We start from the raw sequence: 23808 nt of genomic DNA, 5'->3' as shown, positions 1-23808 counted from the left end.
TCCCGAACGTCGGGGGCCGGCGCCGCAGGGGCGGGGCGGCGGGGGCGGGGTCGGAAGTGACGACAGAAGCAGGGGGCGGAGACTTAAGATGGCGGCTATGGCGCTGGCGGTGGCGCGGCTGCTGCTGGTTCGCGGCTCGGGCTCGTGGCGCCGCTCGCGGCTGAGGTGAGCCGGGGACGCGCCAGGGGTCAGCGGGGGACCCGGGGCGGCTCGCGTCTGTCCGGACGCTCTGCCTCTGGCTTCCCCACGCCCAGGCGCCGCGCCGGGGGTTCGGGCTCGGGCTTCGGGACCCTGGCTTCGTCTCCGAGGCGCCGAGGGCCCTTCCCTGCCTGGGGCCCCAGCACCGGGTCCCGAGACCCATCCGCCTGCCCTCTCTCGGGCCGCTGGGTCCTCTCCCGCCTTCTCCCGGGCCGACGGGGCCTGTCGGAGGCCACGTGTCATCTCCGCCCCGGCCCCCGTCCTGCCGCGGGGGGCCCCCCCACCCTTGTGAGGCCGAGCCCGCGGGGCCTCCGTGCCCCAGACCGCTGTGCTGTGTCCCCTCGCCTGCAGACAGCGCGCTTTTTCCGTCCCCGCAGCCTTCCCGCCTTCCTGGCCGCCAGCACGTCCACTCGGGCCACAGTCGGTGGCGGCCCCTGGCTGTACGCCGCACCGTGCCGGGCGGAGATAGCGGGCGCAGGCAGGAGCGCGGGCCGCGTAGGAGCCGCGGTGTGAACGCTTAAAAGGAGTCAAGCAGTGGGATCGGACTTCCCGTAGAGTGCGGAGGGGTCGCCTCGGGAGGAGGCGGCATTGAAGCCAAGAGGGGAGGCACGGGAGGAGGGTCAGGCCCCGGCCAGGCGGGAGCAGGAGGAACAGAGGCGTTGGGGTTAAGGAGCCAGGTGTGTGTGTGTTCAGGGCAGCACCCGCAGGCCAGTGTGAGTGGGTCCTGGGGGGCGGTGGTGGGGAGGGCTTTAAGAGAGGAGTTTGGAGAGAGTTGGAGTCCAGACCACCTGGGGCCTTTTGGGCCCCATGGCAGGGGGTGGGGGGTGGCTTCTATTTAGACTACGGTGGGGCAGTTGAGGGCCAGAGCGGAGCTCGGTGCTGTAAGAGGGATTTAACCCGGGCCGTCAGGGTGAGGTGCAGTGGTTAATCGTCTGCTCTGTAAGAGATGTTTATGAGAGAGAGCGGTTACGGCCCAAAGAACTGACCAACTGGCCACGGCCCCCTGGGCTGAGCCAGGATTTGTCCCCAGCAGTGGTGTTCCTGCCTGCTCCCGCGTGTTGTCGCTGAGTGCTCACGTAGACGGGACGCGACGGCCGGTCACCATGGGCTCCGCGGTCTCAGGTCTGTAACCGGCCACTCTCTCTGTGTAGGTCCGGAGCTCCCGCACACAGATGCTTCAGTAGTGGCGGGGCCTACCCCGGCACCCCGCTCTCCTCCCCCTTCCCTGGCGTGCCGCAGCCTGTTTTCGCTACGGCTGGTGGACAGGAAAAGTTTGAAACCAAAGTGACCACGCTGGATAACGGGCTTCGCGTGGCGTCCCAGAACAAGTTCGGACAGTTTTGTACGGTGGGAAGTAAGTACGGTCGGTAGTGTCGTGGGTGCTTCACTGACCGCTGTGCTTGGTACGCGGTTCGTGCGCTGGATCCGGAGGGGAAAGCACGCTCTAGAATCTGGAAACTGAGTACTCTGAGCGTGAGCCGCCGTGTCGGTGCTGGGCTTTCCCCCTTTGTACCTTCCAAGAATTCTAAACCGTCTCCACCACCAATACCAAGCGTACGACTCCGTGAGCGTCGGCACGCGTGCGGCTGTGGGTACGTAGCCCGGGGAGTGGACACGCTGTCACCTTCACCTGGTGGCGCCGGCCTGTTTGATCAACTCAGTTGTAAAGGTTTCTCTTGATTGAATTCCTCCTTCTCAACATTTGACTTAACTTGTCGTTTTTCTTTTCTTTGCCAGTTCTTATTAATTCGGGATCGAGATACGAAGCCAAATATCTTAGTGGAATTGCTCACTTTTTGGAAAAATTGGCATTTTCGGTCAGTGTACGATTCGTAATTTTTGAGACTTTGTTTGGGAAGGATCTACCACGTTTTGTTTTTTTTTTAGAACGGTTATTTTAATAAGTGACTGACTTGATAAGGTGTTGCTGCTAAAAGGTGTTTAGATTGGAAGACGATTTGGTTTCACGTTTTAAAAGCCAAAATAGGTTTTCTTTTCTAAAACCATATGTTAGAAGTTGCTTTAGATTTTCTTACTTAGATTTACTCGTTTGTTTTCACTAGTCGACAGATCGATTTGACAGCAAAGATGAAATTCTGCTTACGTTGGAAAAGCACGGGGGCATCTGTGACTGCCAGACGTCAAGGTACGCCAGCTTATTTTGCAGCCACGAACTGTGGTTGTTATTCTCTGTCAGAGTCCCACTGAAACCCACCTCCTGGAGAAGCTGGGGACGTTGGCGTTGAGAAGGACCCTGGCCTGGGCAGGGTTGGGTGAGGGATTTGGTGGTGGAAGGACACAGGCGGCAACACTTATAGCAGAGAGCACACACCGGAGAGCCAGGCGGTCCCGGAGGTTGCCGGCTGGGCCCTGGGGACACAGAGCAGGCCCCGTCCCCAGTGTGCTCCCAGAGCCAGCAGACGGCTGCACCACAGGTAATGGAAACGAGAGCCAGGAACCGAGACTAGAGGTGGGGGCGTGGGGACAAGCAGGTGACCTGATCTGGAGTCCGGAAAAGAACGATAGCAGACTTGACATCGGCTGGTCTTGAAAGAGTTTGCCAGACTGAACGAGGGGTGGAGGTGGCCCAGACTCTGGGAACAGCAGGGGGAGAGGCAGTGGTCTTTTGGGGGACCGGGAGAGGTCTGGTGTGTAGCCAGCACGCAGACGGGGTGCAGGGGCTGTGGACGAGGGCAGGCGGAGTTGGTCCGCCAGACGTGGCTCCGGTCCCCGGCTGCGTAAGGCTGTGCGTCCCCCGTGCCGACCCGTCGGTCCGGGCGGCAGACCCTCAGGAAGCGCGTGATGAAGCGCCCCCGCGTGGTGCAGGTGGTGGGGAGCCCGTGCTTGTGAAAAGGGCCGAGAGCTGGTCCTCGCCAACCGGCTGGGCAGCCGCTTTCGCTCCAACGCGTGCGGGAAGTGGCGCTGGAAGATGGGGCGAACCGAGTGTGTGCTGGTCCTCGGTGCCGGTGGGGAGTGGCCCCCGTTTGCTGTGCACCTGTTACGCCCCTGACACCTGGTGTCGTTTCCTCTTTCCAGGGACACTACCATGTACGCTGTGTCTGCGGATTCCAAGGGCCTGGACACGGTGGTTGGTTTGCTGGCTGACGTGGTCCTGCACCCCAGGCTCACAGGTGCGCCCTGGGCTGTGGGCGGTGTCTGGGGGGCTGGATGCGGAGGGGGGCAGGCGGAAGCCCGGCCCCTGAGGAAGAGCACTGTGTCGCCCCCGCGGGCTCAGCTACCAGTGGGTTGTCACGATTTGCTAGGAAGTGACGCTGGTGGTCAGGAAGGGTCTTCGCGTCTAACACTTTGACACCCCTTTGTGCCTTTGGACGTTTTTAGTGAAGTTGGATTTTTAATTTCTTTTTTCCTTAAGTTTTTATCGATTCACTCGTTTAAGTAACTTTTACGCCCAGCGTGGGGCTGACGCTCTCGACGCCGTGATCAAGAGTCGCACGCCCCTCTGACGGAGCCAGCGGGGCACCCCTGGGTCTTTCGTTTCTCAAAGGCATTTCAGACAGTCTTTGAAAACTCTGGCTGGCATGCTGCCGGAAGCTTCCACGTCCTGGTCTCCGTCCCCTTCCTTGGCCTGGTAGTAACCGGACTCTGATTCTGGGCCCGAAGGGGGCTGGAGTGGGCCGTGCCGACCATCCCAGCTGCCCTGGCCGGCCTCTGGTCACACCAGCCCGGCCTCGTGGTCCAGGACTGCAGTGCTGAGTTGAGAACTTTCCGGCACTTGCTCCAGCTAGCTGCTGAAATAGCAGCCACGACGTAGGCCCGTGCCTCTTTTTCCAGTGCCTTCACATCCAGTGCGGCTTCGTCCTCACAGCGGCCCTTTGGGACGGAGCGGTTAGGGGCCTGAGGGCCTCTCGTGGGGAGGAAGCTGGGGCTCTGAGCAGGCCCGCGTGACCGCCTCATGGCCGAGCCCAGCGAGGCCTGGCGCCTCTAGGCCCTGCCCGCCCGGCGCCGGCCCCCTCGCTCCCACCACTGCCCCCCCCCCCCCGCCCCCCCCCGGTCTGCCCCAGGTGAAGGCGGAGGAGGTTGCCAGCGTGTCCTTCAGCCAGTCTGGTGGCACAGGCCCGGGGCCATGTCCCTCCTGGCTGGTGCCGTCTGAGCCTCGTCTGGGTGCTTTGCAGATGAGGAAATCGACGCGGCACGGATGGCTGTCCAGTTTGAGCTGGAGGACCTCGGTATGCGGCCCGACCCAGAACCGCTTCTCACAGAGATGATTCACGAGGTAAAACGTGAGACTCGGGGCGCCTGGGTGGCTCAGTCAGTTGAGCGTCTGACTTCAGCTCAGGTCATGATCTCACAGCTTGTGAGTTCGAGCCCCGCGTCGGGCTCTGTGCTGACAGCTCGGAGCCTGGAGCCTGCTTTGAATTCTGTGTCTTCCTCTCTCTGCCCCTAACCCACTCATGTTCTGTCTCTGTCTCTCTCAAAAATAAACATTAAAAAAAAAAAAAAAAAAAACGTGAGACTCGCCACGCGCCCCCCTCCGTATCGGCGGCCCTCCTGCCACCAGGGCGGTTGGGAGGGGCCGTCTGCCTTCCTGAGGTCATTCCTACAGGTTCTAGGTGTGGTCAGAACGTGCTTAATTCCCAAACTTGCCACTCATGCGAGTTTTTCATTTTGTAATTTTTTTTTTTTTTTTTTTAGCATTTTATCCCTTGTTTTTGAGAAAGTGTGAGCGGGGGAGGGGCCGAGAGGGAGAGAGAGAATCCCAAGCTAGCTCCATGCTGTCAGCGCAGAGCCTGATGTGGGGCTCGATCCCACGAACTGCGAGTTCATGACCTGAGCTGAAATTGGACGCTCAACCAGCTGAGCCACCCGGGCGCCCCTCGTTTTGTAATTCCTACAGTAACGATGTTTATCGCTCTGTTTCTAGAGTGAGACTTTTATTTCATACGGGTTTTTTGAGTTTTCATCCCGGAGAGGTATATTGTGTTCTTTGGAAACACACAGAGCTATTCCTGCCAAACTAAGCAAAGCACCCACGGGCTCTTCCTGCCACAGCTGGGGTCATGGCAGGCCCAGCACCAGGGGGGACACCTGGCCGTGGCCTTCCTGGTCACCGGTGTTTCTCTCCTCCTTTGTTAGGCTGCTTATCGGGAAAACACAGTTGGCCTCCACCGTTTCTGCCCCACGGAAAACATAGCAAAGATGGACCGAGAAGTGCTTCACTCCTACCTGAGAAACTATTACACCCCTGACCGCATGGTGCTGGCCGGGGTTGGGGTGGAGCACGAGCACCTGGTGGAATGTGCCAGAAAGTACCTGCTGGGAACCCAACCGGCCTGGGGATGTGAGAAGGCTGTGGACGTCGACAGATCGGTGGCACAGTACACGGGGGGGGTTGTCAAGGTAAAGCCGTGACGGAAAAGAGCCCGTGACCTTGGGTTGCGTGTGCCTTTTTTGACTTGGGTTTTGGCACGTTGTCGGCTGGAGCCTGTGGGTGTTACAGTCAGCCATAAGCCCCTGGCTTTGCCTTTAATACGCATTCTGGTGCCTGAGCGTGACGTGTGTTCCTTGGTTAAAGCTGAGAGTTTGGTACAGACGGGAGGCGAAGGATAGTTCTTGTCTCTAGAGAGTTTTCTGGTGCTCGTGTGGGATTTCTGTGACTGTTTTTAAGCCGCTCCGACCTCAGGGGTGGCTGAGGCCTCCTTGTTTTCCACGTGGGTACACCGCTCACCCTTCTTGGTTACAGCTGGAGAGAGATATGTCCAACGTCAGTCTGGGCCCTGCCCCGTTCCCCGAGCTCACGCACATCATGATAGGACTGGAGAGCTGTTCCTTCTTGGTAAGTGCCAGCGGGGCCCTGTGCGGCGTGGAGTCGGGCGTCCCCTCGCGGCTGAGCTCGGCCCTCACGTCTCTCGCAGGAGGACGATTTCATCCCCTTCGCCGTGCTGAACATGATGATGGGGGGCGGCGGCTCCTTTTCGGCTGGCGGGCCCGGCAAGGGTATGTTTACCAGGCTCTACCTCCACGTGCTCAACAGGTGGGTTGGGTCCCTTTCACCTGGCTGTCCCCAAGGTTGGCAGGCCCAGCTGAGGGTGCTTCTGGACCATGACGCCGCCTTCCAGGTGTCCCCTCGTCCGCGCTCCTTACAGGCACCACTGGATGTACAACGCAACCTCGTACCACCACAGCTACGAGGACACGGGCCTCCTGTGCGTCCACGCCAGCGCCGACCCCAGACAGGTGAGGGCCGGCCCCGAACGCGGTGGCCTCTGCTTCCTGTGCAGGTCACGTCCCCGCATACAGAGCTGGTCTCTGGGAGCACAGATGTCACCACCTGAGTTAGAAGAAACGGGCTGTCACGTCCTGATCACGCTCTGCTTCGTCTCCACGTTCTCTCTTAAAGGTTCGAGAAATGGTGGAGATCATCACGAAGGAGTTCATTTTAACGGCTGGAACCGTGGATGTGGTAAGTGTGGCACAGGGCCACCTGCAAACGTCCCCACGGTGTTGGCGGGTTAGAGAACACAGTGTGGGGTGGCTGGCGGTGGGCCCATCCTCTGTGCCCCCAGCATCCCAGCCAGAGCAGTGCAGCCCCCCGGCGTGACCCAGGTCTGCAGCTGAGCTCCTCCCCTCCTCCCTGGTCTCAGCGCACACAACAGCCACTGCCCTCAGCACCCAGTCTGTTTGCATCTGACGGGCCCCGGGTCCTTTTTAAGCTCTACCGGAAAGAATAGCGCAGAGCAGTCTTTTCCTTTTAACGTTTATTCATCTTGAGGGAGAAAGTGTGCAAGAGGGGAGGGGCAGAGAGGGAGAGAGAGAATCCCAAGCAGGATCCACGCTGTTAGCGTGGGGCCCAACACAGGGCTTGAACTCACGAACCGGGAGATCACAACCTGAGCCAAAACCAAGAGTCAGACGCTTAACTGATGGAGGCTCCCAGGTGCTCCAGGAAAAGGAATATTTTTTTAAAAATAATATGTGGGGATGCCTGGGTGGCTCAGTTGGTTGAGCTCTGACTTCGGCTCCGGTCATGCCCTCAGGCTCGTGGGTTCAAGCCCCACATCCGGCTCTGTGCTGACAGCTCAGAGCCTGCTTAGGATTTTCTCTCTCCCTCACTCTCTGGCCCTCCCTGGCTTATTCTCTCTCTCTTTCAAAAATAAATATTAAAAAAAAAATAAATAAAAATAGGTGTGCCTGTGTGGCTCAGTCGGCTAAGCATCCGACTTTGGCTCAGATCATGATCTCATGGTTTGTGAGTTTGAGCCCCCATCTGGCTCTGTGCTGACAGCTCGGAGCCTGGAGCCTGCCTTGGATTCTGTGTCTCCCTTTCTCTGCCCCTCCCCTGCTTGCGTGCGTGTTCTTTCCCTTTCAAAAATAAACATTAAATGAAAATAAAAATACCGTATTTGTGGCACCTGGGTGGCTCAGTTAGGTGTCTGATTCTTGGTTTTGGCCCATTTCATGATCCCACAGTTGTGGGTTTGAGCCCCACACTGGCACATGTGCTGTCAGCACAGAGCCTGCTTGGGATTCTCTGCCCCTCTCCTGCTTGTGCTCTCTCAAAATGAACAAACTTAAAAAAAGTTTTTAAAAATAATATATTAAAAATCAGCGTCAGTGGCTCTGTTAGCGGTCTGCTGGGAAGTACTTCCCACTAACGTGAAGCTAACTTGAGGTAGGTTTTATCTGCCTGGAGTTGCAAAGAGAGGAAGCGCTCATCTCAGATCGGAGATTATTTTCCTCCAGCAACGATGCGGACTCTCAGCGGCCAGTGTCGTCCGGCAGGCGTGCACGCTGTTCGGCGTCCGGCAGCTTCGTGTCGGTCGGGTGCCATCTCTCACCCGGCCGCTCTCCGTGCCCCCCGGTTTCGGGGCTGAGCTTTGTGAACGCGACTCGTGGGAGTCCCAAAGTTGCAAATTTCATGCCTGGTCAGAGGGGCTCACGGCACAGACTTGGCACACGGAGCTGGTTCCCTCCGAGTTCCTCGGGGGGCGTGGGGAGCCCGGTTGCCTGGGCCCTGCACCTGGCGTCTGGGTGGAGCCCCAGACCGTCGAATTTGTCTTCCTGGTGACGTGGACGTGGCTGGGCGACAGCGTGTGAGTTGCCGGGGACTGAACCGTGTGGCTTGGTGGTCGGACCCCCAGGTGGAGCTGGAGCGGGCCAAGACCCAGCTGATGTCCATGCTCATGATGAACCTGGAGTCCAGGCCTGTGATCTTCGAGGACGTGGGGAGGCAGGTGCTGGCGACCCGTTCCAGAAAGCTGCCCCATGAGCTGTGTGCGCTCATCCGTGAGTACCGTGCTGGCGGGCGGGCCCAGACCCGGCTCCCTCCCTTCCCTCCCAGAGGCCTGCCGGCCCGAGGAGGTGTGATGCCTGCGGGCTTTCGTCTGTGCCAGCCCTACTTCGTGTCCCTGAGTACTGACCCCTGTGCCCCCAAGTTTTCACCATTTTCCCTACCGCTCTGGGTTTTTAAGCGGATTCGCTGAGATAATGGACGGAAATGCTCCTCTCGGGGCTCGAACGGTGTTGCCCTTCATGGTGCTGTGGCAGGTGTCTTGGCCGCAGGTTTCCATGGCCTCCCGTGAGTGACCTTCAGGAAGTCCTTGAATGTCCTCTAAGTGTCAGAGTGTTACTTGTTTGTGGCCCTTTGGGACACAAGTTTATTTTCTCTGTAGCAGGTCCTCAGAGTATCTGTGACACCCCCCCCCCCCCCCGTGCTGTCCTGTGGTGACGTTTGTTACCTCGCTGCTCTGGCACTCGCACCCTCCCCTGGGGCCCCCTCAGACCCTGGGGTGCACAGTACCCAGTCCCCTAGGCCTCATCCTCTGGAGCAGAGTCCCGCTGCCCATGCTGCCCATGCCTGCCCATGCCGGGTGTTCCCAGGCAGGCTGAGTGTGGCCGCTCCCCTCCCCCCCAAGCCCTGGGGGTTCTTTGTTTTTTCCTTCCCTGCAGGCTCTCCGTGTGGGTAACTCTGCAGGTGAGCTTTTCCATTGAGATGCATCTGGGCAGGTGTGCATTCCCGCATTTGAAAATAACTTGTAACCACTGGTACATCCCCATTTACTGGGAAAATTTGTCACTTCACCCTGAGTCACCCTGAATTCTACACACGCCTGAATCTGGACTCTGGAGTCCGCAGCCTGGCCTCGGACCCCTCAGTCAGGGTAGTGGCCACGGCCACGTGCGGAGAGAGTCCGTGCAGGGCTCGGGCGTTCCCCTGAGGTCTCCCTGTCCCCCGTGCTAGGCAGCGTGAAGCCAGAAGACATCCGGAGAGTTGCCTCCCAGATGCTCCGCAGGAAGCCCGCGGTGGCCGCCCTGGGCGACCTGAGCAACCTGCCGGCCTACGAGCACATCCAGGCGGCGCTGGCCAGCGGGGACGGGCGCCTGCCCAGGACGTACCGGCTGTTCCGCTAGAGGCCGTCGCGGTGCGGCCCGATGCGGGCTGTGGACGGAGCCCGTGTTCGTCCGTGGGTTTTGGGTGTGAATTTAGTGCAAAGATTCATAAAAGGTGCAAACCGGGGGACTCTTCTCTTAAACTTGATCAGATTTAATGTCGCCGAGCACAGCTCTGCGTCCGTTTCTTCAGGACGAGCAGATCAGGCAGCGGAATAAAGGTCTGTCTGTGTCGCCGCGGCTGGGAACCAGGCGAAGCGAAAGGCCGCCGGGGGGCCGGCCGCCGCGGGGAGGCCAGGTGGGCGCCCTGCCCCGTCCCGCGTTCCCAGAGGCGAGCGGCCTCGAGTCCGCGTGGGAGCGACTCCCGGGGTCTGCCGCAGGGCATGCTCCTCGGCGCGGCGCTTTCCTTCACCCTCGGTAAGGATGGGGTGGCGAGAGGCCGGGCTCAGCCGGCGGCGTCCGGTAGCTGGAAGAGCGTCCCGATTCCCGACGGCACGGCACGAGTGTCGGCGCCCTGGAGGGAGGGAGGTGGGGTTTCCTCGAATCGCTGGCCCGTGTGAAGAGCCAGAGCCGCGAGGCCGGGGAGCATTCGGTTCCGCGGACGTGCGTGGACGCGTCAGGAGAGTCGCCCGGCCAGGTGGCCCTGGTAATACAGGGTGGCGTCGTGCTTCCCCGACGGGTACGCACACGGAGCCCCTGGGCCCCTTGGGGCACCGCCCTCCCAGCCTCGGGGGCACAGAGGGGAGGGAGGGACGCTTCCGGGAAATCAACCCTCAAACGTTCTTTGGTCATTTAAGCTGCTTATTTTTGCTGGAGCCCATCCTCCGCTTTTGATGCCTTCCCTGCGCGCTTAGCGGCATCAGGGAGGGTGTGTTTCCCCGCTGGGGCGGAGCCCGGGGGGCCGCGGTCCTTGCCTCGCAGACATTCCTGTGGTTACCACCCTGAAGGGGAAGCACAGGGGGGCAGGGGTGGCGGGCGAGGTCAGCCGAGCTTAGCTGGGGGCAGGGCTCACCGAGAGCCCTCAAGGGGCCGGCCGAGCCCCCACGGGCCGCGCTCAGCCTCCAACCACAGACCGCTGCGCCCAGACCCAGGGGTCTGCTCGGAAGCTGGCGCCAACCGCCCCTCGCCCCCGAGGGCTCCTTGGCACCGCGCAGCCGCAGCCCGTCCTCTGGCCCGCGCCAGCAGAGCGCGTGTGGGTCAGACAAACTATCCTCACACCGAATTTCTCAATTCTTTATGAAGCTTGCTTTGCAGAGACTGGCACGTGTCATTTGAATCTATCTGAATTTTAACCTGGCTCCCAAGTGAAACCCGAGCATCTAAACTCTCCCGGCTGCTCCTAAGTGAATGTCCTGACTTGGGACCCAGACGTTTGCCGACGTCCATCATATCGGTCGGAGGCGACGCCGGAGATGATGCGTCACACTTGCCTCATTTTCAGGACCCCTCACCACAAAAATCTGTCAGAGGTTTTCAGTTTATTGACTCAAAACTCAACGGCACATTTCTTTGAGCAAAATTTTATCGACAGTGAAGTTTCGGGAAGTCAGGGTGGACGGGCCTCCTCAGTAACCAGAAGTGGGAGTCCCGCACGACGAGTCCGGAAGCCGGTGCTAATAAAGCTGATACGCTCTACTTTGGAAGTGGCTTCACTTCATCACGGTTCACGCAGGGCTGAGGTGTTCCTTCGTCCCGGAAAAGCCCCTTTCCAGCCAGCCCGTCTGACGGGGCGGCGGCCGGGGTGGGGGGCAGAGGGCAGAGGGAGGCCGGTGATGCCGGTGCAGCCACAGTCGACACCCAACTTCCTGCCTCTGAACTGGACTTGAAGCCTTGTTTTCTGGGAATGTCGTAAGCATGGGGTGTGAGCACGTGGAGGACTCTCTCCAGGACTCGATCTTTGGCCAGAGAGAGTTTCAGATTTAATATATGGATTTATTGAAAAATATAAATACGGAAAAATAAATAACTTTAAAGACCAGAGTGAATGCCCCTAGGTTTTCCCACAGTCAAAGCCTATGGTTTTTAAGAGTGATCATGGGCGACACTGGGCTCTGAGCCCTCTAACACAGGCGGGAACGTGGAAGGGGGCCGGCCCGGGCGGGCAAGGTGGTGGCACCCTAAACTTGCAGAGTTTCTCAGGCCAGGAGACGCACTACTTACGTCAATGCTGTTTGTAGCCGGCAATACGAAAGCAAATGCTCTCGAGTCACCAAAAACCGGGAGAGGAGAGGGAGATGGTTTCGTGGCCGGAAGGGCGAGGCCAGCTGCCTGAGATTGGGGGGCCAGCGACCCCCAACAGGCCAGGCTGCCTCGTCCCTCCCTGGCCTGTTGCAGCAGGACCGGCGTTCCCCCTGGAAGTCGGCTGGCTTCGACCTGACCGGCCGGGCCTCCGCTCGGTCCCCGTGCGCACTGGTGGGACCGAAGCTCCCAGCTGCCTGACCCAGAGTGCTCCCCCCCGATTCGGTAACGGGCCCCCTGGACTCGGATGGGGAAGGCGCCTCCTGGTCTGCATTTGAGGGGCTGCTGGAGCGCTGCCAACGTCGGCTCTGGGCGAGCGGACAAGGACACCGGAAGGGCGTCCGTGCCAGCAGGCAGAACTGCCCGACCCACGCTGGCCTAAGGGACCGTGGGTGTGCTGTGGCCATCTGGGGGCCTGCGCTTGGGGACATGCTGGAAATGAGTGCAGCCGGCTTCGTGCCGGGCAGGGGACACGGGTGCCTCAGCACCGCCTCACTGGCCTCCTGTTAGGTTCTTGGTGACGAAGCGTGTTGGCCTTGAGAAACGGTTAGCCAGCGTCCCAGAAATCTTTCATTCCGCAGTCTCTTCTGACTTCTCCAGGGGGCTGTGGTCACGTGACCTCCCATGTTGTGGGTGCGAATGTCCTCGGGCAAGCCTCAAGAGACCGTACAGATTGTGCTGGAATGCTGATCCTTTGGTGCCTGCTGCTGCTGAATTTCTTTGGAAATGCGTCTTTTAATTCCTATCAAGTACAGTTCGCGGTCAAACTTGCCAGCAGCAAGAGGGATGCTGTGGAAGAAAGGGGCGTCGTCAGGAGGGCACTGGCCAGTAGCCTCCTGGGAGGCCGTCTCGGACGCCTGTCCCCTCTGGCCACCGGAGTGCAGCCACCATGAACGCAGAGCTCCCTCGGGCCCCTGCTGGGCCCTGCGGTGCATCAGGAAGATACCCGCGGCTGGAGGTCAGGACGCGACAGGACGACGGCGGGCACCCAGGGGCGGGGATGCCGCCCCCCCCCCCCCCCAGTGGGCAGGAGCCCCGCCCACCCGCAGCCCCCAGGGCGAGGACATGTGAGCAGGGTACTGACTTGTCTCTCCCCGGCCTCACTTTCACCCGGAACAGACCGTACACGGGGCGGTGGTCGGACGTCTTGATGCCAGGGCAGGAGGAATACTTGACCGGACAGATATCGCCCTTGTGGCGGCTCCTGTACACGACCCGATCCTGCAGAAAAGATCCCGCGTGAAGGTTAGCCCCGAGACTGCGTGGCTTTTTTGCGGGGCTTGGCCCGCGTGCCCGTCTCCGTGTCTGATCCCACCCGCAGAGCCTGTTCCCAGAGCCCCTCGCCCAAGCCCGCTGCACTGGCGGGTGTCTGGGCCCCAGACAGGGGGTGGGGGGGCCGGCGGTGCTGCGGCCGTGGAGGCCGAGCCTGGGGCGCCCCCGGGTCCGGTGCAGGCCGCTCCCTCCGCCCGTGCCGCAAATGGCTTGAATCTGCGACAGCACGGGGCGTGTACCCCAGCCCCGGGCCGACCGACTAGCCTTCAGAAGGGCCCTTCTCAGAGGGCGCTGCCCCCAACGCCAGGTCCCAGAGATGCGGTCGCTAGCCCGGCACGGGTGCCGCGTTGAGGCGTCTGACCGCAGCTCGTGGGGGCTGCTGTCACACCCGACCTCAGTCCTTAGCCTGTGGTTCTGAAGAGCAAGCAGGCCCAAACCTGGGCCGCAGAGCCGGGCAGAGTCGCACCGGAGGTCAGGCGGGACACCAGGGGCGCTCACCGTGTAGGAGGGGGTCCTTTGCTTGGAGGTGGTGTCGTAGGAGTCCTTTCCAATGTCAAACTTGTACGAGGGAAGGAAATGGATGTCCGGCTCCTGGAAGCCTTTGAAGATGGACCCTGGAACAGCCACAGGCCCTGGCTCTCGTCAGCCCTGGCGGGCTGCACCCTCTCGGGGTCGGGGTGTCCGCGCCTCCTCCCGGGGACCTCACCTTTCTTCATCTCCTGGGTGAGCTGGTCATGCTGGAGCAGGGCAGACACCTTCTCCCCCAGGTCCTGCTTCAGGATGGCCTCCACGGCCACGCGCCCTCCGTTCAGACGGAAGTTGAAGTCTCCAAACCAGAACACCCCATCGAACCGGGTGGTGACGTCCGCTAGCCAAAACGGGAAAGTGCGTGAGCCCGGCCCTCCCCGTGCTGGCCTCCCTTTGGTGACAGTGACGGGTCTGGTCTCTGTCCCCGCTCCTGCAGCCACGGGCAGGGACACCCCAGACACGGCGCTGGCCGTGGGGGTTGTGCCCCGCAGCTTCTGGGCCGACATTCGGGTTCACGTTCACGGTCGCGTCTTTCATTTCAAACAGCGACAGACTTCTGGGGACAGCGTGGGCGCCCTCACGCTCACAGGAGCCCACGCTGCCCACGCTCGCCACTCCGCCAGGGCTCCATCCTGGAGGGACAGACAGCCAGGGGGCAGGAGGAGGGCCTGTCGGCGCAGGGAGGCGTGGCCACCACGGGGCTCCGCCTGGAAGCACAGCCGCACCAAACCGGTGGGTGGGTCACGGCTCTGGAGGAGCCCGGCGCCAGGCCTCGTGCAGAGCGCCGTTTCCGCGGGCTACCGACTCTCCAGACTTTTTCAACCTTGATTCTCGGAAGCTCCCCAAGTTTACTTTCAGTAAACCGCCCAGAGAACAAGGCAGGAGCGCATCCACCCGGGCTCACCGGCGTCGGAGCGGTAGGGGCTGGTGTCGGGCACGCTCCTGGGCAGGGCCAGGCCCTGGACGGTTCTGCTGTAGTCCAGCAGCCTCTCGCTCACCTTCCCGTCTCCGGCTGTAAGAACAGAGCGCGGGGGCCTCTCCAGCGGGCCTTCCGGACCCGGAGGACAGCTGTGTGCTCACCGCCCCCCAGCAGGCTCTAACACGCGGCGTCTGCGCGACCCGGTCCCCCGGGTACCCCGGCGGGGGCCCGACGGGAGGGCACCGTCACAGATGGCACTCCTGGTGGGCATGCGGGGGGGCGTGTCCTAACTCCTGGGACTTACAGGTGAAGTGAGACGTGATGAAGAGGAAGGAGGTGCCGAAGAAGGTGAAGCTGACGCCCAGGGCCCCCTTGGTCTTGATGTGAGACACGATGCGCGTGGTCACCGTGGAGCTCTCCACCTCTGCGGGACAGGGGTGGGGGGGCTGACGCGGCTGCCCCTGCGCACGCCCGTCCACCTGCCCTCACAGAGGCCGGGCGGGGGTCCCGGGGCGCTGGCGCAAAGCAGAGCGGCCCGCCTACCTGAGCAGAACCAGATGAGGTCCCTGCGGATGAGCACGGACATGTAGAGCGCCCCGTGGGCCGTGGAGTACAGCGTCACGTAGCGGGGGCCCAGCGTCTCCTGCAGGCGCACCTCCCACTCCCGCCTGCGGTGGGGGGAGGGGGAGGGTGAGCCGGGACAGCCCGGGAAGGGGGCTGGGGCCTCCCAGCCCCGCCACCCCTCCCCCACAGCCCAGAGAGCCCCGCCTCCTGGCTCCTGCCCAAGGGAAGGGCGTGGGAGACCCAGGCCCTCGCCCTCCGGCTCCCTCACCAAGGCTCCAGGTCCCGGGGAACCCGGCGCCTGCCCCTTCCCCTGGGTCGGGGCACCTGCCAGGCGGGCCTCCCGCAGCTGCCCGAGGGGTGGGATGCCCACGCACGCCCCTGGCCGGGCGGTCTCTGGCGGCGCTGCAGGGGCGCTGCAGACCTAGGACCCAGTTCGGGGGTCAGGCCTGGGGCCTGGGGTCCCGCAGCGGGGGCCGTACGTTCTCCCAGATCAGCTGCACGTCAACAAGAACGCACGCTCATCGACTCCTAGCTCCTTGCGCCCCCGACAGAGAAGGAAGTGGCTCTCGTGCAACCAGGGCCTCACCCCAGCCAGCTGCGCCCTACCTGTCGGAACAGCCCTCCTGGACCCCGATGACATACAGGTCCTGGGCGTAGTCGGCCTCGGCGGGCAGCAGGAGCTCGTCCAGGTTCGGGGGCAGCTCCTACAGAGCAGCAGCACCTCGTGAGGGCTCCTGCGGGACAGAGACCCAGCCTCTCCCGAAGGGCCTGGCAGGCCGCCCTCCACCCCAGCTGGTCACCATCACGCCCATGTCTGCGCCCCTCCCTCACCATGGGGCCCCTGTCCCCAAACACACTGGTGGGGATGTGGTGCAGCCCGGCCAGGTGCTGTGGTCCCGAAGGCCGGCTCTCAAGCCCTGGGGCCCTGGACGAGGGCACTGTCCCACAGAGGGGCCAGGTGGCTCCCCGTGGACAGCAGGGCCACCAGCCTGGGCACCCGCCTCCTCCAACTGGAGGGAGAACCGCTTCTCATGCTGGGCGCTGTGTTGCCAGGGCTCCTGGTCACTCAGCCAAACCTCGTCCTGGTGGCGGCTCTGCCTGGTTTCCTCCCCAGTGCCTGTGCCCCCAGGGTCCGCCCGGGTTCCACGGCGTGGGGGGGGGGGGGGGGGCAGGGTCTTCTGTGCTGTCATCACGAACAGCGTGGCACACGTGGGCAGCAGAAAGCACTCAAAACCCCATGGTGGCAACCACTGTCCCCTTCACCTCACCGGGCGTTAGGACCATCCACACAGTGCAGGAAGTCCACGCCCCGCCCCCAGACATCAGAGCACCCCACACGCGGGGAATGGAGACTGTCAACCCAAGGACGGCTCTCACCGAGCGAACGAGTCCCAGGGAGACACGGGTGCAGGTGTGAGCTGGAGAGAAAGCCACCGGCACCGTGTCCGAGGCTGTCCCCAAAGCAAAAGCCCAGAGATCAGCGTGCAAACCTCTGGCCCATGCGGTCCGGCCCTGGGCCGACTGGCACTCAGGACACAGAGCGCCTGTCCCAGCAGAGCGGCGGGAGGGCCTCTGCCGCCGTCTCGACACAGGAATCGCCGAGTGGGCCTAACCCAGAGTGACCCCAAGGTGACCGTGACCAGGTCACACAGGCTCACCGACGGTCACAGCGGCCCCACGGTGGGGTGTCGGCAGTGGGGAGGCCGCGCGTGGGGACAGGGACTCTGTTCCCTCCTCCCAAAGCTGCTGTGAATCTGAAACTATTCTTAACGCGTGTATGTATAAGGAAACCGCATTTCCCCCCATCGGGCAGCGGGGAGGTGGGGGAGGCAGGGGTGTTCGGGTGAGAGGCCTCTTGACCCAGGTGCTGGGGAGAGGCCAGGAAGACGGCGTGCAGCTCAGAGGCCCCGGGAAGGAGCCCAACGGGGGCGGGCCGGCCCCTTACCTTCTGGCCCTGCATGTTCCAGGTGGCCACGAAGAGGGCCATGCTGCGGTCCGGGAAGTACCGGGCCAGCTCGTCCGCCCCCATCAGGGCCCCGCTCGCCAGGAGACTCCCCTCCAGGTAGCTCCTGCGGAGACAGGGCAACCAAGAAGTCGAGGGTCGGAGCGGGCAGGCCCAGGGACACCCCCTCCCGGGGACGCTGCCGGCCTCGGGCCCCCCGTGACACGGAACCCGTTTGCGGGAGGCTGTCCCAGAGCTGGGGCTCCTGGAGACCCCGCGGGCGGGCACGGGTGCCGCGCCGTGGTCTACCGCCCTCTCGGAAAACCCCCCGTTCACGATTCTATAAACAGCAGCACGTGTTCAACGTTTCTGCCGCCTCCAGACACGAAGGACTTGAAGGTGACGTCTGGGCTCTTCCGCCGGGGCCCCTCACGCCTCGGCCCTGGGCCGCGAGCGGCCTGGGGAGACACGCGTCCCGCGCCAGGGGCTCGCCTCCGCCTCGGCGCGGCCCCGGAGGCCCCGAAAGCCGCAGGGGGCACGTCCACTCTCACGACAACCGACGGTTAAGATCCGTTTCAAGAGCTGACCGGCACAGCGCATGCGGAGCCCCCACGGCACTTTGCCTCGGCTGCAAGGTGCCACCAAGCATAGCGACCCCGGGGAACAGGCCGCGCGGCAACAGAACCTCACGAGCGTCGGAGTCCGAGCGTCGTGCGACTTTCACGCGAGATGAAACGTCCGCACGGTCTTGCTTTTTAGTCGTGAGGACACCCGGCCGGCAGGCCGCACCGAAACAGGCCCTGAGACTCGTTCGTGCGCTTGCCCAGCGGCCCGGCGGCTCTCCCCTGTGCCGGTGGGGGGGCCCGGCCCCCCACCCCCACCCCCGGGCCCCTCGCAGGGGCACCAGGGCGTCCCCTCTCTTCTTGCTGCCTCCGCCTTCCTTCCAGCTGTCTGGGAGTCCTTCCAGAACCTTCTTCCAACCCAAGATCAGACTGCTCCCAGAATGAGCACCCAGGCGATGGCCATGCCACGTTTGGCCATTTTGTCCCCTAGGTCTTCGAATGCTCCAGCCGCCACAGACACTGGTCACCGGTCACGCCCCCTCGCCATCCAGCGGCCGAAGACACTGGTCACCGGTCACGCCCCCTCGCCATCCAGCCGCCACAGACACTGGTCACCGGTCACCCCCCTTCACCATCCAGCGGCCGAAGACACTGGTCACCGGTCACCCCCCTCGCCATCCAGCTGCCACAGACACTGGTCACTGGTCACCCCCTCCTCGCCATCCAGCCGCCACAGACACTGGTCACCGGTCACCCCCCCTCGCCATCCAGCGGCCGAAGACACTGGTCACCGGTCACCCCCCCTCGCCATCCAGCGGCTGAAGACACTGGTCACCGGTCACCCCCCCTCGCCATCCAGCCGCCACAGACGCTGGTCACCGGTCACCCCCCCAACTCCATCCAGCCGCTGCAGAAGCCGGTCCCTGGCTCCCGTGCACGCCCAGGGCCGGGGCGGCTCCATCGTCTCCTGAGTATTGGTCATTTGGAGGCTGGTTAGATTCCACCCCCGTTTCCCGGCAGACACGTCCCAATCAGCTCCACGGGTGCCCCAGTGACCCCAAGATCAGTCCACCGGAACGTCACTCGCCGTCAGCTGTCGCCCCAATGACCGTGTGCGAGCGATGGCTCTTTTAGGGTGCTCTTTCCAGCACTCGGGTGCGGCTGGCTGTTCCTTCCACGGTCCCTCCTCGTGTCTCGGCAGGCAGGGCCGTCCCGGTCCCGTCTGTCAGGAGCGAACGGGGGCCGAGGGGTTCGGCAGCCGGGCGCTGCGGTGCGGGAGGACGGGGGGCACCTGGCTGCAGGGGGGGTGCGCTCCGAACACTGGGGTGCCCCACCTGTTCCGGCAGACCGAGCCTGGCTTCCACCCTTCTCCCCCTGCCCCCACGCGCCCCTCCAGGCTGCCTGGCACGCTGTCCCCGCCCGCCTCTGCCTTCGGGCACAGGGAAGGCGTGTGGCCGTGCCACCCGGGCCCCGCCACCGCCACCGAGGCTTAACGCTGCCGTTCAGCAGAGTCCTTGAGAACCCAGCCCAGCCCGGCTGTGTAACAGACCGCTAGCACTTTCCAGGCTCCCGAGGACCCCTCACTCCAACTCGCTGAGAAAAGCTTACATCTCGGTCTTGCAAACAGGAGCCCGTTCCTCTGAAGGGCATCAAGTCAAGAGCAGGGCTCCCAAGCCACGCTGGCCGCTGAAACCAGAACGCGGTTCTCAGGAGCTCACACGAGCGATTCCCACGTCCTCCTCCCCAGGCCCTGAGGACGGGAATTCGATCACGCCGGGAGGGAGGCCCCCGCTGGCTCACCCCCCTGGGTGGACAACCTCCCTCACACCCGCAGCCGGGCCCCCGCTCCCCTGCCACAGGGCGTGATGTCCTCCGGAGCGGCCCTGGTCTGGTCTGGAGCGGCTCTGGTCTGCAGGGTGACCAGAAGGCCGCCACGCCAGGGGCCCTGTGCTCTGATCCCCTCCCGGGTCCGGGGTCGGCCGCCGCGCTCGGCTGCTCCTGTGGCCCGGGTGCCCTGCGTCCCACACCGTCCACATCGCCCGGCCCGTCCAACCCGGGCTGCGCTCCGACCTCAGCCAGGTTCTGCCTGTTTACGGACAGCCCACGAGCTAAGAACCATTTCCACGTCGTCAAAAGAGGAAGAAACCCTGTCATTTTGCGACGTGGGCAGACCACGTAAAATTCCAATCTCGTGTCCCTATGCAAGGCGTTACTGCCACACAGCTGTGGCTGCTGGTGCACGTATGGTCTGTGTCTGTTTCCCTGCTACGACGGCAGAGGTGAGCACGGCTGCAGGATGGAGAGACTTACAGAAAAAGTGTGCCGACGCCTGTTCTAGAACCCACTGGAAACGGGGCCTTTAGACGGCAGAACTGGGGTGAGGGGTCCCCATCAACCTGTTTGCTGCTTGCCCGAAAACACTGAATCGAGGACCCGATTTTGCGACGTGATTGTCATTTTAGGTCACAAGCGCGTCCGCATAAGTCACAAGCAGCCGACACAGGGCGGTGACACCGCGAAGGCACTAAGACACCTCGCTGCCCGCCAGAAACCCGTACAGACTCTGTCCTGTACAGCTGGGCTCGCCACAGCCCCCTCTCCCTCCCGACCCACAGAACCTTCGAGTGGGACCTTATGTGGCAACCGTCTCTGCACACGCCCTCGGTTTAAGGATGGCAACGTGAGCTCATCCCGGATTGAGACCAGCGCCCCACAGGAGGAGAGACGCAGACACGGAGGAGTAAGTACCGTGTGAGGACAGAGGCAGAGGCTGGAGGGACGCGGCCACAAGCCGAAAGACTCCTGGGCCACCAGGAGCTGGAGGAGGCAGGAAGGACCCTCCCCGGGAGCCTCCGGAGGGAGCTCGGCCCCGTGACCCCTTCATTTCTGACGCGTGGCCTCCAGAACTCCACTTCTATTGTTTTAAGGCTTCGGGCTTGTGGCCATTTCTTACGGCCGCTCCAGGACGCCACTACAGGGACCATCCCAACTGCCCCTTCCCCCGGCCCTCGTGCAGCGGGACTGGCCCTGATGGGAGGGAAGGCGTCTGGCGAGGGAAGTAGGGCCAGAGCCGCACCGGGGGCCTCGGGCGCCACGTTGGGGGGTGGGTGGCGCGGGGGCCGTGGCCCCGTGTGTGGGCCTCGGACAACCTGCCGGGCCCTGGTAGGGGGCAGAGGCCTGGCCCAGCCCACAGGACGAGGCAGGGAAAGCCTTTTCAAGTGGCGGCCTGGGCACCGCGGCGTGGGCCCCGTGACGAGCCCGAGGGAGAAGACCAGACTCGCGGGTTTGGACCGGCGCCCCCGGTCTGGTGAACGGAGCCAGAGGCACGCAGGGGAGAGTCCTGAGCAGAGAGGACAGTGGGGGAAGCGCCTGGTTAGGTTCTTCTGAAGCTACAGGAAAGTCAACGGGATTCATTATTAAAGCCCCATAAAGCCTAGAAACCTAGCATCCCCCGTGGGGGGGGGGGGGGGGGAGGGGCAGGTGGGAGGTGACGGACAGCAGGGCGCTCAGCAAAGGATCCCAGAGCCTCAGAGAAATCGGGGCAATCCTGGAAGCAAAGCGCAGCCGATCAGGCCCGGGGGACCCTCCCTGCCGCCAGCGAGCGGGGGCCCCGGGGACCCTCCGTCTGAGGTCAGTGCGGTCCCTGAGCGGTGGCCCCTGGGCCGGCGGGTCCGCGTCTAGCTGTGCCGGCGGGAGCCCAGAGCACGGCCACGGGGGCTCGCGGCCGCGCTCCGGCCAGCACTGACTGGGGCCCCGGAACGTTCCTCCTCAGCAGAGCGGTTAAGGGAGAGCACTGCTCAGGGCGACGTCTTGGAACCCTGCAGCGGCCCAGACAACGGGGCCGCCCCCCGTGCTCACGAAGGCGGCCGTCCGGGACAGAACGAGAACGAGAACGAGAACGAGAAAGAAAACGGGGTAGGGCACGCAGTGTGGAAGGCGACCTGTGGATCTGAACCGTCTGCTTCATAGGCACACGTGCCCCTGGGTGGTGCTAAAATACACAGGGAAAGTTCCAGAAGGGGTGTCCTTCCGGGAAGGAGCCGGGAGGCGGGGGGTGAGGGGGCTAGCCTCAGTTTTACGAGAATCCCCTCCTGTGGCGCTTTCTAGCGCTACAGTGAAGGCCACGGATGACCCCCACCCCTGCCCCCAGGGGCCCTACCTGCTTCGGACGTCCTTGGCGCGGATGGGTGCCAGGAGGCTGAAGGAGGGTTTGGCATCACAGGCCAGGGGGCTCGGGGGCCGGCCGGGGCCCAGGCTGCTGTGGGCCCGGAACAGTCTGCTCTGCAGGCGGGACCTGCCGGTGGAGTTTGCGGTCCACGGCGGGTTGGAGGCCGCCTTCTGGTCCACGGCGGGCAGCCTGGTGGTGCTCCCCGCCGAGGCCCCGTCCCGGTGCAGGAGGTCCAGGGAGGTGCTGATCATTCCGGAGATACAGTGACCCCAGGAGGAGGGGCCCCCTCCTGTACTGCCCTGGGCCCTGCGGGACGTGGGGATCTCCTGCAAGGAGGTGCTCAGGCAGGGTGGGGAGCCAGTGCGGGTGGGGGGCTGGGGGGCCTCGTCCTGCAAAGAGCCCCTGGAGGGGCTGGTCCCACCGCGCGTGGCCAGGTCCTCGTGGCTGGTTCGAAAGCGCCGCCTCCTCCACGCCTTCTCGTCCAGCGACAGAGCTCGCTCCAGCCTGGGCCTCGTCGGTGGCTTTGGGGTGAAGGGTTTTGCCTTGGCTTGTGGGTCCTCATCGCCGATACCCGCTGGAAGGCTCAGAGGGGGCACGGGGCTCTTCTCGGGGCCCTGACAGCTGTGGGTGGGCAGGGACCCTGGGTGGGGCACGAGGTCTTGGCCTGCGTTGGGAAGCTGTCCCTTCAGCATTCTGCCTTCGGGCTGCAGATGCCCCTGGGCGGTGGGCTGCGGGGGAGATGCCTCTGAGTGCCCCAGGCACGCCAACTTGGACGGCATAGTCCAGGGGCCAGCTCTCAAGGGTGATGGCGACCCAGCCGACCCAGGAGAGGGCTCCTGCTGGGGCGGGCTGCCGGTGGAGCCCAGGGTCAGGGATGCGTGGTCAGACGTCGCCCAGCAGGCACGGAGGAGAGAGCGCGCGGCGGCCTGGGGTGGTCCGGCAGGGGCAGGGCCAGTTGCCACATGACGGGGACCCCCAAAGGCCCGGAGTCCCCCGGAGGAGCCTAGAGGAAAACCGTGCCGTCAGCCTCCCGCAGCCAAGGCCGGGTCCGCGCGTGCTGGTGCCACAGGACGGCTCTGCCGCAGGGCCAGAGGGGGAGAGGCCAGCGGCAGCTGAGCCACAAGTTACACTGCCGCTTCCTCCTAGGAGGTGGGTGAAGGCTGGCCCCTCGGACCTCGGGAAGCCACCATACTGCGGTGGGGGGCGGGGGGGAGGCTGTCCTCCGTGGGGTGCTGGGGACATGACCCGCACAGAACGGCAGCCCCAAGGTCAAGGCCAGTTCACAGGCCCGGCCTCCGATGGGAGTCCCTGGGCCCTGGCTCACCCGGGGGGCCCACTCTATCGCTCAGCGGGCACACCCCGCCCGGGCAGGGGCCCCTCCGCAGGTCTGCGGCCCGGCCGCTGCCAAAGGCCCCTGACTCAGGACTTGAGTCTGCGGGCGCGGCCGCCGCCGCGGGGTCCCCAGGGCAACGACAGCCGCGCAGCCTGACCCCGCCCCCGCTTCCCGCCTGGGGTCGCCCCGCGCCGCGCCCCGCGCCCCCGCCTGGGGGTCACCCCGCCCGAGGTCGCCCGGTGCCCCAGACTCGCGTCGCAGGCCCCGCCCGGGGGTCACCCCGCGCCCTGAACCCGCGCCCACGTCTGGGGGTCACCCGGCCCGAGGTCGCCCCGGTGCCCCAGACTCGCGTCGGAGGCCCTGCTCAGGGATTGCCCCGCGCTCCGGACCCGCGCCCCACCCCCCCCACCCGCCCGAGGGCCACCCCGCCCCAGGGCGCCCGCGCCCGGGTGTCGCCCTGCCCGAGGTCGCCCCGCGCCCACCTCTCGGCGCCGCCTGCTCCCCGGCCGGCGGGCCCGGCGGCTGCTCCCCGGCAGCGGGCGCACAGGCGTCCCGGGCGCAGTCCCCGTAGCAGCCCCCGCAGCGGCCCCTGGCGGCCGGAGGACCCAGCGCGCGCGCGCGCCCGAGTCCGGAGGCCCCTCCACCCGCGCGTCTCCCCAGCCTCTGGGGCAGCACGGGCCCCGCCCCGCCCAAGGGTCGCGCCTCACTTGCTGCTCTGGGGGGAGGGGCTTCCCG

The 23808-nt window shown here is 64.0% G+C and overlaps 2 protein-coding genes across 3 annotated transcripts; one reads left to right on the top strand and one right to left on the bottom strand.

Moving 5' to 3' along the window:
* The first annotated feature begins 39 nt into the window (after positions 1–39).
* On the top strand, positions 40–11181 carry PMPCA (peptidase, mitochondrial processing subunit alpha). Its single transcript, XM_060608205.3, has 13 exons — positions 40–165; positions 1350–1552; positions 1936–2015; positions 2262–2344; positions 3235–3329; positions 4332–4432; positions 5293–5556; positions 5900–5992; positions 6072–6190; positions 6303–6393; positions 6557–6619; positions 8298–8442; positions 9398–11181. Exons 1-13 carry the CDS (start codon positions 89–91, stop codon positions 9565–9567), a joined length of 1584 nt encoding a protein of 527 aa, XP_060464188.1. The 5' UTR covers positions 40–88; the 3' UTR covers positions 9568–11181.
* A 115-nt stretch (positions 11182–11296) lies between these two features.
* Positions 11297–23634, bottom strand: INPP5E (inositol polyphosphate-5-phosphatase E). Of its 2 annotated transcripts, none has more exons than XM_060608199.3 (11): positions 23556–23634; positions 21732–22743; positions 17013–17136; positions 15674–15771; positions 15047–15171; positions 14808–14927; positions 14489–14596; positions 13763–13924; positions 13555–13670; positions 12869–13005; positions 11297–12573 (listed from the first exon to the last, which is right to left on the bottom strand). In XM_060608199.3, exons 2-11 carry the CDS (start codon positions 22517–22519, stop codon positions 12441–12443), a joined length of 1911 nt encoding a protein of 636 aa, XP_060464182.1. In that variant the 5' UTR covers positions 22520–22743; positions 23556–23634; the 3' UTR covers positions 11297–12440. The 2 variants fall into 2 exon arrangements, with proteins under 2 accessions (XP_060464182.1, XP_060464183.1); XM_060608200.3 differs by having other exon boundaries at positions 21732–22468; positions 23556–23627.
* Between the last annotated feature and the right edge of the window lie 174 nt (positions 23635–23808).

The sequence above is a fragment of the Panthera onca genome, chromosome D4 (genome assembly GCF_046562875.1).
Source record: "Panthera onca isolate mPanOnc1 chromosome D4, mPanOnc1 haplotype 2, whole genome shotgun sequence".
Classification (NCBI taxonomy): domain Eukaryota; kingdom Metazoa; phylum Chordata; class Mammalia; order Carnivora; family Felidae; genus Panthera; species Panthera onca.
The sequence above is the reverse complement of the archived record's forward strand: the minus strand, read 5'-3'. Positions and strand labels throughout refer to the sequence as shown.